Source organism: Ambystoma mexicanum, chromosome 10 (genome assembly GCF_040938575.1).
Source record: "Ambystoma mexicanum isolate Mex_15411 chromosome 10, UKY_AmexF1_1, whole genome shotgun sequence".
NCBI classification, from domain to species: Eukaryota; Metazoa; Chordata; class Amphibia; order Caudata; family Ambystomatidae; genus Ambystoma; species Ambystoma mexicanum.
The window spans coordinates 226,536,327-226,550,451 of NC_090932.1; the positions used below are offsets into that span (position 1 = coordinate 226,536,327).

General features: G+C 49.6%; 1 protein-coding gene across 1 annotated transcript in view; it reads left to right on the forward strand.

Moving 5' to 3' along the window:
- The window catches only part of LOC138491297 (actin filament-associated protein 1-like 2), a 341,208-nt gene that overhangs the window by 171,541 nt on the left and 155,542 nt on the right, over positions 1-14,125 (forward strand). Inside the window, exons 5-6 of the mRNA XM_069617735.1 lie at positions 978-1,083; positions 2,850-3,064. Coding sequence (XP_069473836.1) covers positions 978-1,083; positions 2,850-3,064 — 321 coding nt within the window. The remainder of the gene's footprint in view (positions 1-977; positions 1,084-2,849; positions 3,065-14,125) is intronic.

Consider the following 14,125-nt stretch of genomic DNA (forward strand, 5'->3'; position numbering starts at 1 on the left):
TAGGTATTCTTCCTGTAGCTGTATTCACGGATTCTTGAAAAGGAAAATAAAATGATCTGTGCCCCATGTGTGGTTTAGCCAAAGAGACTCTATCACATTTCTTATTGTTCTGTGTGAAGACGATGCATTTTAGATACAAATACCCGATTCCATTGTTAAAGGAGGCACGGATAAGAGACACTTGTGCAGCAATCCAGTTACTAAGACAGAATCTTCATCCGACTGTAATCTTTGCCACTGCTCGTTTGTTTTGTTCGCAGGTCATGGCCTCTAAGAACAAAGTATATTAATCAACTAATTACTATTTAATGTTAATCGAAAGAAATTATTAATTTGAGGTTATGAGAAATTCTTTTAAACATGTCTTTTATGGTTCCTCTTTTTCTTCTCTTTTTTCTAATCGAATGAATTATGATGTAATTTTAAAATGTATGTATTGACTTAAAGGTATATAAAACCGAATAGAAGTCTGGGAACGAAATTCTTTGCCAGCCCAATCTTAGCTCTATGGACCTCCTCTTGCGGGTACAGTGGCACTAACTGGTTCCCACTGGTTGCACCCACCGTTATGGCCACTGAAGCAGGGATATTCGGGTATTTTCTTCCTCCTCTGGATGCTGTGAGACTTTTCACTGGATGCAAAGGATAGTAACAGGATGCCAGCGTATATTAGCTTTAGTTCTCACACAGGTATACTCACAATGCAGATCATGAGTCTGTTCTCGGAAATAAAAATCAAAGACATCCTTCCGCATCTCACTTAATTTTGCTCATGCAAATCCCTCATTGGCCAGATAAAATATCCCTCACCAGCCCCTCTGCATAATCTCAAGGGAGCCCCGAAGGCAGCAGCTCCTTGGGAGTGATTCAGCTAGAATGGGAGATGTCCCGCTGAGAAGAATTTGCATGACCGCAAACATTGCATGAGATTACACCTGTGGGCAGTTATTCATTCTGTGTGCATTGTTGCTTTGCAGTCTGAGAGGGTAAGGCTAGGCCTCCCCAGCCATCTGCAGCTGCAAGAAGGGGACAACTCCTATGAGGAAGCTGAGCCGGTGAGCCCCAGAGGCCAGTCCAACGCAGGTAAGCCTTCTCCATCTCCTATCAAAGAAGCCTGTACGACCACCATTCTCATGACAAGTTAGTAACCCTGGCAGCGGATCCGACATCCAGCACAGGTCGCCCATCAGTAAACCTCACCACAGTGATGGTTCCCATTTGTAATCCAAACACGTGCAACTCTTCTCAAACGGGAAGCTCTTCCCGTCACCAACTCCAGGGAACTCTTTTCATCCCTTAAACCAACTCAGATAACTCTGCATCACCAATCCCATTCACAACCCTCAACACAAAGCAGGATCCTCAACCTCAACACCGATAGTACAGCTGATCAACAAACTGAACGAACCCAACCACATGGAACTCCTCATCACTAGGCCCAACAAGCAAAGATACCACTCTGATCCCTAATGACAACCACTGGGAATTCTCCCCAACACTGCACTCAACACAGGGATCACTTCTGATTACCATACCAAGCAAAGATACCACTCTGATCCCTAATGACAACCACTGGGAATTTTCCCCAACACTGCACTCAACACAGGAATCACTTCTGATCACCAATGTAACTAAAGCTTCTGATGCCAACTTTAAAACTCACATGGGTAACTTTTCCCATCACAAAACACAAAACAGAGAACTGTTCTCATTACTGAACACAACATAATGGACACCTCTGGTCACTAAACCAAGCAAAGACTCACTTCTGATTGCTAAACATAACCTGGGTAGCACCTGTCATCTGTAAACTCAACACTGGTAACCCTTCTCATCATCAAACCTGACACCGGTAACCCTTCTCATCACTAACACTAGCACTCAGACCTGATGAGGTCCAACACGGCAGGAACACTTGCCCAGGGTTGCTGTGATACTCGAGTTCAGAGGAGAATTGCCTACCATTTTGGTGCTGGGCTGCCCTTGTGGGTGGGGCCTGACTGAAATGAAAAGGGTAATTTCTCCCATGTGAAGAGTACCTTGAGCTAAAATGTGGTTTTAGACAAGCCTGAATGGGACACATTTCAGAGAACATGTTACTAGGCACTATTTGCGATTACAAGATCCAATACTTGTACCTCTCCTCCTCAATAATAAAACAATCATACGATCAAACACCTAACAGTCATCCGAGACACTGGACCCCATGGACGCACCTAACTAGTGCCCACCCTAACCTCGACATCCGAGGCACTGAGTGTTCCCCATACAGTTACAACAAGCAGGGCCTCCCAAACCAACTCCCACACACAAGACAACGCACACAGATGCCAGTTCCTCCTGGTTCTGAACCAATCCTTTCATCCTATCCTCACAAACACACCCCACCCTCTTCTCTTGCAGAGCTCCTTAGAGCCTGGAGACTGCCCTTGGGTGGTAGCGGTGCGTGGTATGAAACAACAAAACATAACATAACTAAATGGAGCACAGACAGCTCTTCCCAGTCTCTTTCTTTCACTAAATCTAGCACAGGTAATTATTTGCCTCATTAAGAATAGCACAGCCTAATTGCTTGATCAAGGGAATGAGGCCATCTCGCACCACCACAAAACTCATATGGGCGACATTTCCCATCACTAACTCCAACACACTTCGGTGTCCCCCCTCTCCAATTCCAACCTGGGGACCACTCCTACCAGTAACCTGACACAGACAGTCCCTTCCCCCTAACGCCCTTGACAGTTACCACAGTTACTATGACCCATTCATAAGTGTTTGCTGACTGGTACAGCAGTTGTAAGGTGAACTGGGCATCGTTTGAACTCATGATGGTTGGCTTGTACCAACAGGCAGTGTGGACACGGACAGCAGTCACTACGAGTCCTACGGCGAAGAGGAGGAATGTGTGAAGGACCGGGCTCACTACATTCAGTGGCCCACGGGCGCCGCTGTAAACGATGGCCCTGCGCGCCCCGAGTCCCAGATCTGTGGATTTCTGTGGAGGAAGAAATGGCTCGGGCAGTGGGCCAAACAGCTCTTCATCATCCGGGAACATCTGCTGCTGGTAAGGATGGCAGTGCTGGGCAGGCTGCAGTCAGGTGCTTTAAGCATTTGAAAGCATGGCCAGGGGTGCCCAGTGACAGGCACCCTTGCAGCATGTCCTTCTGCCTTGTTCTCAGAGAGGTCCCCGCGGGAATCAGGGCCTACCTTGCAGAGAACCCTCTGTGGCCAGCCTTTACATAGCGGGGCTAACCCCTATCATGGCCCCTACCTAGTAACATTAATGCATAATATCTCGTACTTTGTTTATACCCAATGATATGAGACAGATACCTTCTGAAAGTTGGAAACATATTACACTTTATGGAAACATATGGTCACATTATTAGAGTCATCCTATCGAGCGGCACCAGCCCATCTCAGGTTTTATGACTGCCTGGCCCAACCTATAGTCTTTTCCTGGGTGGCACCGCCAATCCCGTCTTACAAAGTCCCATGTCCAAAAACCTGTGAGCCCTTCTCACACTGATGCCGTTCCTGCGAGAATGAGCCGCCCTGGTATCCGACTGCCAGTTCAGTCACTCCCATTTAGAGAAAATGGAGCGAACAAGGCCACTGCATCAGTTGTTGAGGAGTCTGCTGTCTGGGCTGGAATAGAGACCTTGCTCTCTCAGCCAAGGCTATTTATGCCCCCTGAGGGGCCGGCCGTTTCCGGCCGGACCCCCTGGGGAACAGGCACTACGCCCCTCATAGAGGAGGCGAGTCCACTGAGGGGGTGGCCAGAGGGGCAGCCCGCTATGTCAGCTGCCCCTCTAGCGCCCCCTGCGTGGGCTGGTGCACCTGCTGAGCGCTCACAATGTCACCCTTTCTCTGGACATGTCATACCATGTCCACAAAAGAAACCGACAAAGATGTCAAAGCGTTGTTAAATTGAACGAGTTCTATATGAAATTCATGAATGTCAAAAAAAAGCTTGATTGGAAAAAATCGAATCGAAAATGATAAGAGTTGCTTTCTATTGCATTGTAAGTAATAAAATCGAACATTTTAAAAGTTTCTCTGTTCCTTCATCCCCAGTTTATTTTGTTTGCTGCATTTTTTGCCGAACATTTTTTGCTGAAAGAATTCATCAATTTTTTTTCATTTTTATTTGGCCGGCCCCCCTCAGGCCCGCCACCTATTATTTATTCCTTGTACCCCCACCCTACCCGTTCCGTGCCCTCACAACCCCCACGCCCATATTTTTTTGATGATTTTTTTCAGGCAAACATTTTCGGCAAAAAATGCAGCGGATAAAAAACAGGCGATGAATGAACGTCATAACTTATTTAAATGGAATCTTTATAAAACTCGAAACTAGACTGTCATGTAATTGCTCAGGGTATGCTTTTCCTTACCTCTAACCTTTTTAAACCAACATTTCCTTAAACATGGTGAGCGGGTACATCCCACACTCTTTCCACCCCCAGCAATGCTGTTCCCACCTGCCTCGTCAATCTTTCCCCTACTCGTCGATTTATTGTATGTACATTCTGCGTTTTGGAATTCCAGGTTTTGAGTTTTCGTGATTTTCAATTCAACATTTTGAGCATTCTTTCGATTCCATTGGGTAGAGGAGCACCTTACTACAAAGCGGGCCAGTGAATTCTGGGACATGTGGTGCTGCGTAAGTAGCGTGCGTTCTGCTTTGACATTCAATGAAGTTGAGGGGTTGCTTAATCCGCTCCCAGTGTTGATTTATAGGTTTCAATAGGTGATCTCCAAGACAAAATATGAAGACAAGTAAGAACACATTTTCTTCAGAGAGATTATAAACTGAGGGTCACGAAAAAGCAGTCCATTCTCAGAAGGGGGAGTACGATGCTGTAAAGAGAACATAACCTTTTCCCCTCCGGAGAGTGATCTGAAAACATCCCACGATCTCGCGTATGTGCTCCAGTTCTTTACCCTGCAATGCTGGGAGGACAATCTCTGTTCTCCGTCGGTGTCTCTCGACCCGTGACAACCCTTGGCTTTATCAAGTAGCAGACAATCTATAGCCAATGCCAAGTGAGAGCATTCAGACAACGAAGGCCGAGATTCTCACGCTGTTTTTTAAGTCTGTACTTTTAGTGCTAAACCGCAAAGCGAGAGAACACTGCCACCTAGTGTATAGTATGGGACCTGTGCCAAAACCTGCTAATACAATACTAACGACCTCACCCATGGAAGATTGTGACGTTATGGCTCAGCACTCCATTGTCCCTTCCAGAGAGAGCTACATTAGATGGGCAGACTCCCTGCAAATAGGGTGACCAGATATCCCGGTTTTGCCTGACTGTCCCCGAATTAGGCCCTCTGCAGCCCAAAAAATACTGTACCGGTTTTAGGAAAGGAGGTTCACTACTTCTGCAATTCAATAATTGAAGCCGATGTTGACATATAATAATTCACCTTTAACAGATCTCTGGCACTCCAGGGTAGTGTTTTGGGGAATCCATGCCCCCCACTGTGCTGTTCTGTGAGCCCTGGGCCTCCCTCCGTTCCAAGCACTCACACAGAGACATGCATCAGGCTCGGGCTCCCCGGTCGCAATGCCGCGGCCGGGAACGCCCCTTTTATTTATAGGGCACGCAGCGGCGTGCAACATCACGCCGCTATGTGCTGTTCCCTTAAAGGGGTAGCACCACACTCCTCCTCTTTCATGAGGACAATAAAACGATAACACAACACACTTGATATATTCAATGAGCATCTACAACACACTAACACCCTTAACCCAAACAACTAACTCCCCAATGAGCCCCTTTATTCACAGCCACCCCCCTTCCCCACTTAGCAGGTACCTCCATGCCGGGCTCCATCATGAGTCCAATACAAAGTCACTGAAACAAGCAGGTTTCCCTCGCCCTGTCCACAGGGGCTACCTCCAGCTCGCCTCGGGGTTGGGAGTCGTGCTGTCAGTTGGCATCTTCACAGGGGATCGAGGGAGGGGCTCTGCACCCCCGCCCTCATCAGGTATGTCCGCACAGTCCTGGTCCACAGGCGCCTCGGCCCTGGGATCACCCAGCTTCTTGAAGAAGCTAACGTTCCTGGTGACCGAGGCTCGGCCATCTGACGCAGTCACCATGGACCCTTTGACTACTATCGCGTCCAGCGGCTCAGGCTCATACGTTTGTGACAGTTTCCCGCGGGTGTGCCTGTTTCTTATCAGCACTTCATCCCCGGGCACAAGTTGTTGTTGGCGTAGACCTCTCCTCTCATTCTCTTGCTCAGTCCGTAGTTGCCGCTCCAGCTCCACTTGTTGAGTGTCGATGACTGCCGGCTCCTTCTCCCCCACTTCGGGCAGCCGACCTCTCGGGCACCGCTTGAAGAGGGCTTCGGCCAGGGCCACTCCCATTGAGGTGTGCGGTGTTGTTCGATACACCCGCAGGAATTGGTAGAGGGCCCTCTGCAAACACTGTCCTTGACCTTGCGCAATCCGAAAAACCTTGTTTAACATGCGCATCATCCTTTCAGCCTCTCCAATGGCCCTCGGCCAAAGAGGTGTCACCTTCCTATGATGTACCCCATAGCCTTCCATCAGGTCCGCAAACCGTTCTCCTTGAAATGGAGCCTCATTGTCAGAGCAGAGTACTGTGGGGAGACCATGAGCCGCGAATACCTTTTCCACCGCCACCACCACTTGCTCGAAGGCCACCGACTGGATGAACTCCACCTCCGGGTATCTGGAGTACTCATCCACCACCACCAGGAAGTGTGTTCCCTGTGACGTGGACCCAAAGTCAGCATGGACCAAATCCCAGGGCCGCGTGCCGCGTGGCATGGCTTCAATGGCAGGCTCCCTCAGGGCGGGCGACGCTGCCTGACACCACACACATGATGCAACATAGTTGTCCACCTGTTTTTCTAATTCGGGGAACCACACCTTGAGGCGTAGTCGGGCTTTGGTCTTTGCGGCCCCTTGATGGCCTTGGTGTGCCAGGCCAAACACCTCCTGTACTTTTGCCTGCGGGACCAGGATCCGATCACCTCTCAGCAAGAGACCCTTCTCCGAGAATGACAGCTCCCCCCGCACTCTCCACAGCTGCTCGAGCACGATCTTTGCTTCCTGCGTGCGCCCCGCTAGCGACTCCAGGATACTCTTCCACGACCCATGCTGCAGTGCCACTCTGAGTATGCAGAAGCACTCGTCGTTGGCAGCTGCCACTTCCAGTTCTTCAAGCGGTAAGGCATTCGGGGTGGCCGCTTCAACCACCAGTTGTATATGGTCGCTGGCCTCTTCCGCACAGCCGTCCACTTCTCTGTCCTCGTGACTCCCCGGATGGCGAGGGAGGTAGTCGGCTGCATTGTTGGCACCAGGCCGATACACCGAGACCCCGTATTCCAGCAGGGCCAGCATCCACATCTCAATCCTCGCTGGTGGTTTTGAGGATGAGCCTGCCAGGATCGGCAGTAGGTGCTTGCGGTCGGTCACCACGGTCACCGGCCTTCCAGGATGTATAGCCGGAGGTGCCTGCACCCCCAGAGTATGGCCAGCGCTTCTCCCTCTATCTGAGAATACTGCTGCTCTATGTCGGACAGGGCCTTGCTGGCATAGGCCATGGGGCGGACACAGGAGTCTTGCCCCACCTGGGTTAGAACTGCTTCCAGGCCAAGCGGGCTGGCGTCAACAACAATCGCCGACTGCAGGGCCAGGTCAAAGAAGGCCATTGTGTCTTCTTCAGTGAGGGTGCTTTTAATGTCCTTGTACACTGCCTGTTCCAACGGTCTCCACTGCCACATCGTCTCTTTCTTAGTGAGTGCCCTTAGCGGCTCCGACCTGGATGCCAGGTTTTTCATAATCTGGCCACAGTAGGTGACCATCCCCAGGAAGCTTCTCACTTCAGACACATTTTTTTTTTTTTTTTTTTTTACTTGATTTAATTGTATAAAACAATTTTTACAAGGTTTTGAGTCCTTGAAGTCAAAAGATGAAAAGAAGAGAAGAAAAAAGAGAAAGACCTTGATGTTAAAGGGATCTCACAGTCAGAAGAGAAGACAGAGAACAGCAGACAAAGAGGATAGGGAGAGAAATAAGGGCGGGGAAGACTGCAAAAGTCATGATGTTTCCCTCTGATCTCCCACAATAGTAATAGAGAGAAGATTTTCGAGCCATGATTTCCATTTGCTTTCCCTTCCTTATTGAGTTATTAGGCCAATAGCACGGAAAAAGCCCACCACTGCTATGACCCAGGACGTCTTTTCTCCGCTGATTAGGCGACACCACCATTCCTCTTCATCGTAGAACTGCAGATTTCTGAATAGAGGACCGAGATGTAGTGTGCGTGCTGTCAGCACGGCCGGGCAGTTCATTAACAGGTGCTTAATAGTTTCCACCTCGTCCCCAATTTCGCAGAATCTGCACCCTTTTTCTTCCGACTTGTTCCTTCTTAACAGAACTTCCTTTGTATGAATAATGTTCAATCGAATTCTCAGGAAGGACTCTCGTATTTTTTTGTCAGGACATTTCGACAAGTACTGTTTAGTAGAATTAACTTTCTGCCAAATTGAGGGTAGGTCGGATATCAATTTCGAGGTCGATGCCTTTTCCAATGTGTCAATCCAATCTTGCTCCTTAATGCGCACTTTCACCTTTACCGGATTGTTAATGAGTTCGTCACTGGAGCTGCTTGCCCAATCTAGGAGGGTTGTCATTCTTAGTGACCAGTCCAACAGCATTTTGCACGACCCTGTTATTATTTCTTGACGTATTTCCTTTAGTATCAACGGCGGAGAGGGTAGTAGCATTTTTCGATAGAGCATGATTTCATTTCGAGCCACAATGGAGCTCAGCGATTGCAGTGACAACTCTCTCCTTATTAATACAATTGGGAGCGACTGTGGCAGATTGAGCAGGTGTTTCCAAAAGAGTCCCTCCACTTTTTCCCAAAAGTTCGATGGTAAATTGGGTAGGGCTTCAACTCCATACGTCAAAGTGGGGACTACCTTCGCTCTGTAGAAGGTCAGGACTGGCACTAATGTGAAACGGCCGTATTTATTCGCTACCGCTCTTGCCTGGGTTACAAGAAGGCGAGTTTTAGTCAGTATGTTATCTTGCATTGGGACTTCTTTTAAGCTTTTGTTTAAGATAATCCCAAGGTACTTGAAGTTAGTCACTTTTTCCAGCTGTTGGTTGTCCACTGCCCAGACGAATTTCTCCGCATCACGAGACGATTTTCCAAACGTCATTATTTTGGTTTTGTCGAAATTCATCTGGAGATGGTTTTCTTTGAGATAGGCATTAAGATTGTTGATCTGTCTCTGGAGGCCTATAGGTGTAAGGTCCATGAGAATAATATCATCTGCATACAGCAGGCGCGCTATTTTGCTTGTTCCCAATGTCGGGGGAAAGCTTCGTACTTCAGACACATTTTACGATGGTTTCGCTTCCTTGATGTTCTTTACCTTCCTAGGGTCTGCAGACACTCCTCCCTCCTTGAACATGAATCCAAAGAACTCTATGTTCATCCTCAGGAACTCACATTTTTCGTGGTGGAGTGTTAGGCCCAGTGACTGAAGCCTCTGGAAGGTCTTCGGCAGTCACTGCAGATGGTCCACTTCTGACTTGGCGAACACCAGGTTGTAGTCACTGATGTTCAGAACACCCTCTAGGTCCACCAGCACCCCCCTGATAATGTTTTGAAATACCTCAGCCACGGAGGAGACCCCGATGCTGAGTCACTTTTACCAGTATAGACCCCAGTGGGTCGTGAAAGTCGTGATGTATCTCGACTCTGGATGCAGGAGGACTTGGTGGTATCCCGCCCTTAGATCGAGCTTCGAAAAGAAGCAAGCTCCCTGCAGCTCTGCGATGATGTTGTCAATAGTAGGTGTGAGATGGCGTTCCCTCCTGATGGCCTTGTTGGGAAGCCTCATGTCCACACAGATTCTTACAGAATCAGGTTGCTTAGGTTTCCTGGCAACCACAATTGGAGACATCCAGGGCGTCGGACCTTCCACCTCCTCTATGATGTCAAGGTTTACCAGGTTGTCCAGTTCTTTGTCCACCAATTCCCTCAGATGGAATGGCACCCTGCAGTGTTTGAGGGCAATTGGCTGCACCGACTCATCAATGTGAAGTCGCACTGGATCCCCAGCCATGCGGACAATCCCTTGGAACAGGCCTGCATACTTATCCAGCAGCGTTTGTATATCTTCCACATACACGGAGTACGCAAAGCTCACAAGTCCGAGGGCTTCGGCCGGCGCACAGCTTAGTAAGGTGCTGGTTATGACTGGCGGGACATAAAAACATGCTTTAATCTTGGAGCTTCCATGCCCTTCCCGAGCCACAAATGCACCATCCAGGGCAATAGGATGTGAGCCCCCAAATGTGAAAATGCAAGCCTTTGGGGTTGATAGTCTGGGGGTGCAGGGCATGGCATGATAATGCTAATGGGCCATTACTTTGACTGAGGCCCCCGTGTACACCAGCACCGATACTGGAGAGTCTTTGACTGCCACGATGCACCTTGGCTGTCTTCGGCCCTTGGACTGGAGGGCATCAATGCTTGACACAAATAAGATATTCTCCTATTCCTCCTCCTCATCGGGTTGGGCACCTTCCTCCCCTTGTTCTACTTGGGCAACATTTGGAGGGCGAGACGGTCTGAAAAACCCAGAACACACTGAGCCTCTCAGTACCAACACCGGCAGGGACGCTCTGCACACCCTTGCAAAATGGTCCATCAGGCCACACCGTCCACATGGCCTCCCTGCAGCTGGGCACTCACGCGGGGTGGGGCAGGTCGTACCTGCACTTCTGGCATGCTTCATCTGGCTTCCCGCCCCTGTCGCGGAAATTGCGAGCCGGTCTCCGGGCACCCATGCCACCACGACCCACAACACAAACCTCTTCCGACTTGGCTCAGCGGGACCCCGCCTCCATCCTTGAAGCATGTACCTCGGAAATCTCCTGGCAGCGGCCCAGCTCCAAGATGCGAGGAAGGGTGATTCCTGGTTCTCTCAGCACCTGTCTCCTCAACTTGCCTGAGGAGCACCCTTGGATGAGCTGATTTCTGACCATGTCTTCAGCGTTGTCCCATGTGCAAGCCACAGAGTCTCCTGAAACGACCATGGAAAGTGTCGAGGGTCTCGTCTTCTTTCTGTTTGGTGGAGAGCATCACAAACCTCTCGTAGTCCGCATTAGCCAGTAGAAGGAAATAGTTGTGCAGGGCTGTCTTTTCTGCAGGATATGAGTTATCAGCGGACTGGAGAGAGTCAAAAATCTCATGTACAGCCGGGCCAGCGGCATACAGTAACGTGGCCAGCTTGCTGTCATCGCTGGTTTCTATCGTTGCCCAAAAGTACATGTCAAGGCAATCAATCCATCGCCTCCACCTAGGCCCCAGGCTCGATGCGGGGCCAGACACGTCAAACTCGGGTATGGGTGGGAGCGCCGCCGGGGCCCTCATCTGGGCCATTGCTGGAGGTGCTGGTGGGGGTGGTCCTTGCTGTTGTGGGACAGCCTGTCCTGATTTGCTGGGTCACTCATGGGTCAGAGCGCACAGGCACCCCTCCGTCTTGCACAGGGGCCGCAACTCACCCAGCTTGAATCATGTTCACCCAGCCAGCTTGATCTTCCACCTTCCACACCAGGATCACAGGCGTCCAGGCCACCTTGATCTTCAAAACTCCCCACCAGTCCTTCGCCAGTGCACACAAGCACTCACCAGCTCTCAGCAGTAGTAATGGTCCAGTGGCCAGTCACCAGATTGTCCAGCATTGAGGGGTGTCCAAAAATTGAGCCAGTGAGGCCTAGGGTAAAAGTTCCAGAATAGCTAGTCTGGCCCCCCCAGTGCCTCCACTTCACTCTGTGAAATACACCTAAAAATTACACAATTCTCCAAATTTCAGGCATGTCCATGTAGGGATAGCGGTCCGCTATCCATGCGTCCAGAGATTGTGCCTGGATGGCACTCACAGGTCCCACCGGAGCTCTGTGAAATATCCGTGTGGAGGAGACAAAATGGACACTGCCGCGTGGGCTGCCCCTCCTCCCGAAGCGTAGAACGAGAGATCCGTCCCCGTTGTAGGGGAATCCCTGGCCCCCACCGTGCTGTTCCGTGAGCCCCGGGCCTCCCTCCATTCCAAGCACTCACATGGAGACATGCGTCAGGCTCGGGCGCCCCGATCAATGCCGCGGCCAGGAACGCCCCTTTTATTTATAGGGGACGCGGCGGCGTGCAACGTCACAGCGTCACGTGCTATTCCCTTAAAGGGGCAGCACCACAGGTAGCATAGAACCGACAACCTTTCTGTTTACATCTGTTTACTGATTGTGCCACGAGTCTGGTTAAGAAACGCAAATAGCAAAGCCAGTAATAACCACCAAACCAAAAACCTCTGTATTTAACTTGCCTACTGTCAGAGAAGTGCTGGATATTGCATTTATTTTGACTTGGGATTGGGACGGGGCGGGGCATGCTTTGGGCAGGGAACACTACTCCTACTTTTATGTTGCTCCCTAGCATGTCCCGGTTTTTTATTTTCAATTTCTCGTCACCCTACCTGCAGGGGATTGATGCTCTCGCCACCCCCTGAATATTACCTTGATTGGGTCGGTAGTGAGGAAGGCTTGATGGTTTAGACATGTGAAGGAACCACTCAAAGCAAGATTTCCTCTCATCATGAGTGTTGTCAGTGGATCCACGTCCTTGCCAGCCTGCGCTATTCCCAAGCTGAGATGGCACGAGGGTGATGGGAGTGGACCAGAACGCCTGGCTCATTCTGCCTGACGGGAAGACCCAGTGCTTTCATTGGGAAGAGAAATGGAGGGGTGGCTCTAAGGATAGCCTACGTGGTGGGTGTGGCCTAAGAAGTGGTCAGATGCATTTCTACAAAACGCCAAACATGCAGTAGCTCACTAAAATCAACTGGTTGTTTTCCGTTTCAGGAAATTGTTTTACTTTGTCACTTAGTCGATTGCAGTGTAGCCTGTTTTTTTAGAACAGTTGGAATACTATGTTACTAAAATGAACATTGTAGATTTTCTTAAAAGCAAAAACCAACATAGATTTTTTTAGCTTAAAAAAGAACACTGGGAGGACTCCAGAGATAATACCTTGTATACAGTAATTCAGTGCTTTACGTTGGCCAGGGCTAGCTGGCAGTCTCCAGAAAGGGTGCCAGAGCCAGGGCCTCCCACCCCCTGGCTAGTCTCAGATACAACGAGGTACATGGTTAAAGGGCTGTCTGCAGTTCTGGGTGCTTCTGATTAGAAAAAGGGAAAGGAATTGGCCGATGCCTCTCCTTTTTTCTAATCAGAAGCACTGACACCTGCTTGCAACCCTTTAACCATGTGGCTCCTTGTGTAAAAGCGCTGTGTGCAGGGAGATGGGTTCTCACATAAAGAAACAAAAGTAGAGGCCAGCTGCCCTAGCTCTCCTTCTTTTTCGTAGTGAGAGGTGCTAACCCCCAGCATTCATCCCTTTCACTCGAGGAACCGGGTGGTTAAAGAACTGCCTGCAGGTGTCAGTGCTTCTGATTAGAAAAATGGAGAGGCATCAACTGATTTTCTTCAAGCTTTTTTTCTAATTGGAAGTGCCCACACCTGCAGGCAGCCCTTTAACCACGCAAGCTCATTAAGAAACAACAGCGAGCATGGGTGCACTGCTATAATACCTTTGGTGCACCCGGCCTCTCCTTTTGTTTCTTAATCATAGGCTCTGACCCCCACAGCCAGCCTGCCCACGGGGCTCATAGCCCTTGATTTAGGAACAAAAAGGCTGGGCGCACCTAGGGTGTGATGCCAGTGTGCTTAGCTCTCCTGCCTGGCTCCCATCTCGCATAGGCAAAGTGTGACTCCAGTTAGGGGATGCTCCACCCTCCCGCATTTAGTGCAGGCCCCGTAACCAGAGCTCCCCTACTCCGTTTCTGCCTCCCACTTAAAGCGCTGCGGTTATTTATAAATGGTGTAAACTCTGAAGATCCTGGTTTATATTTTCAAGGCTAAAAACAATCTGCACTGTTCGTCTTGAAAACACGGTATTGCAGCCTCTTTAAAAAAAAATAGATGAAGTTAAGTGACAAAGTAAAGCAGTTCTCTTAAACTGAAAACCAGATGAATTGCAGCCTGCATCACACACATCAGGGTCCTTAGTTG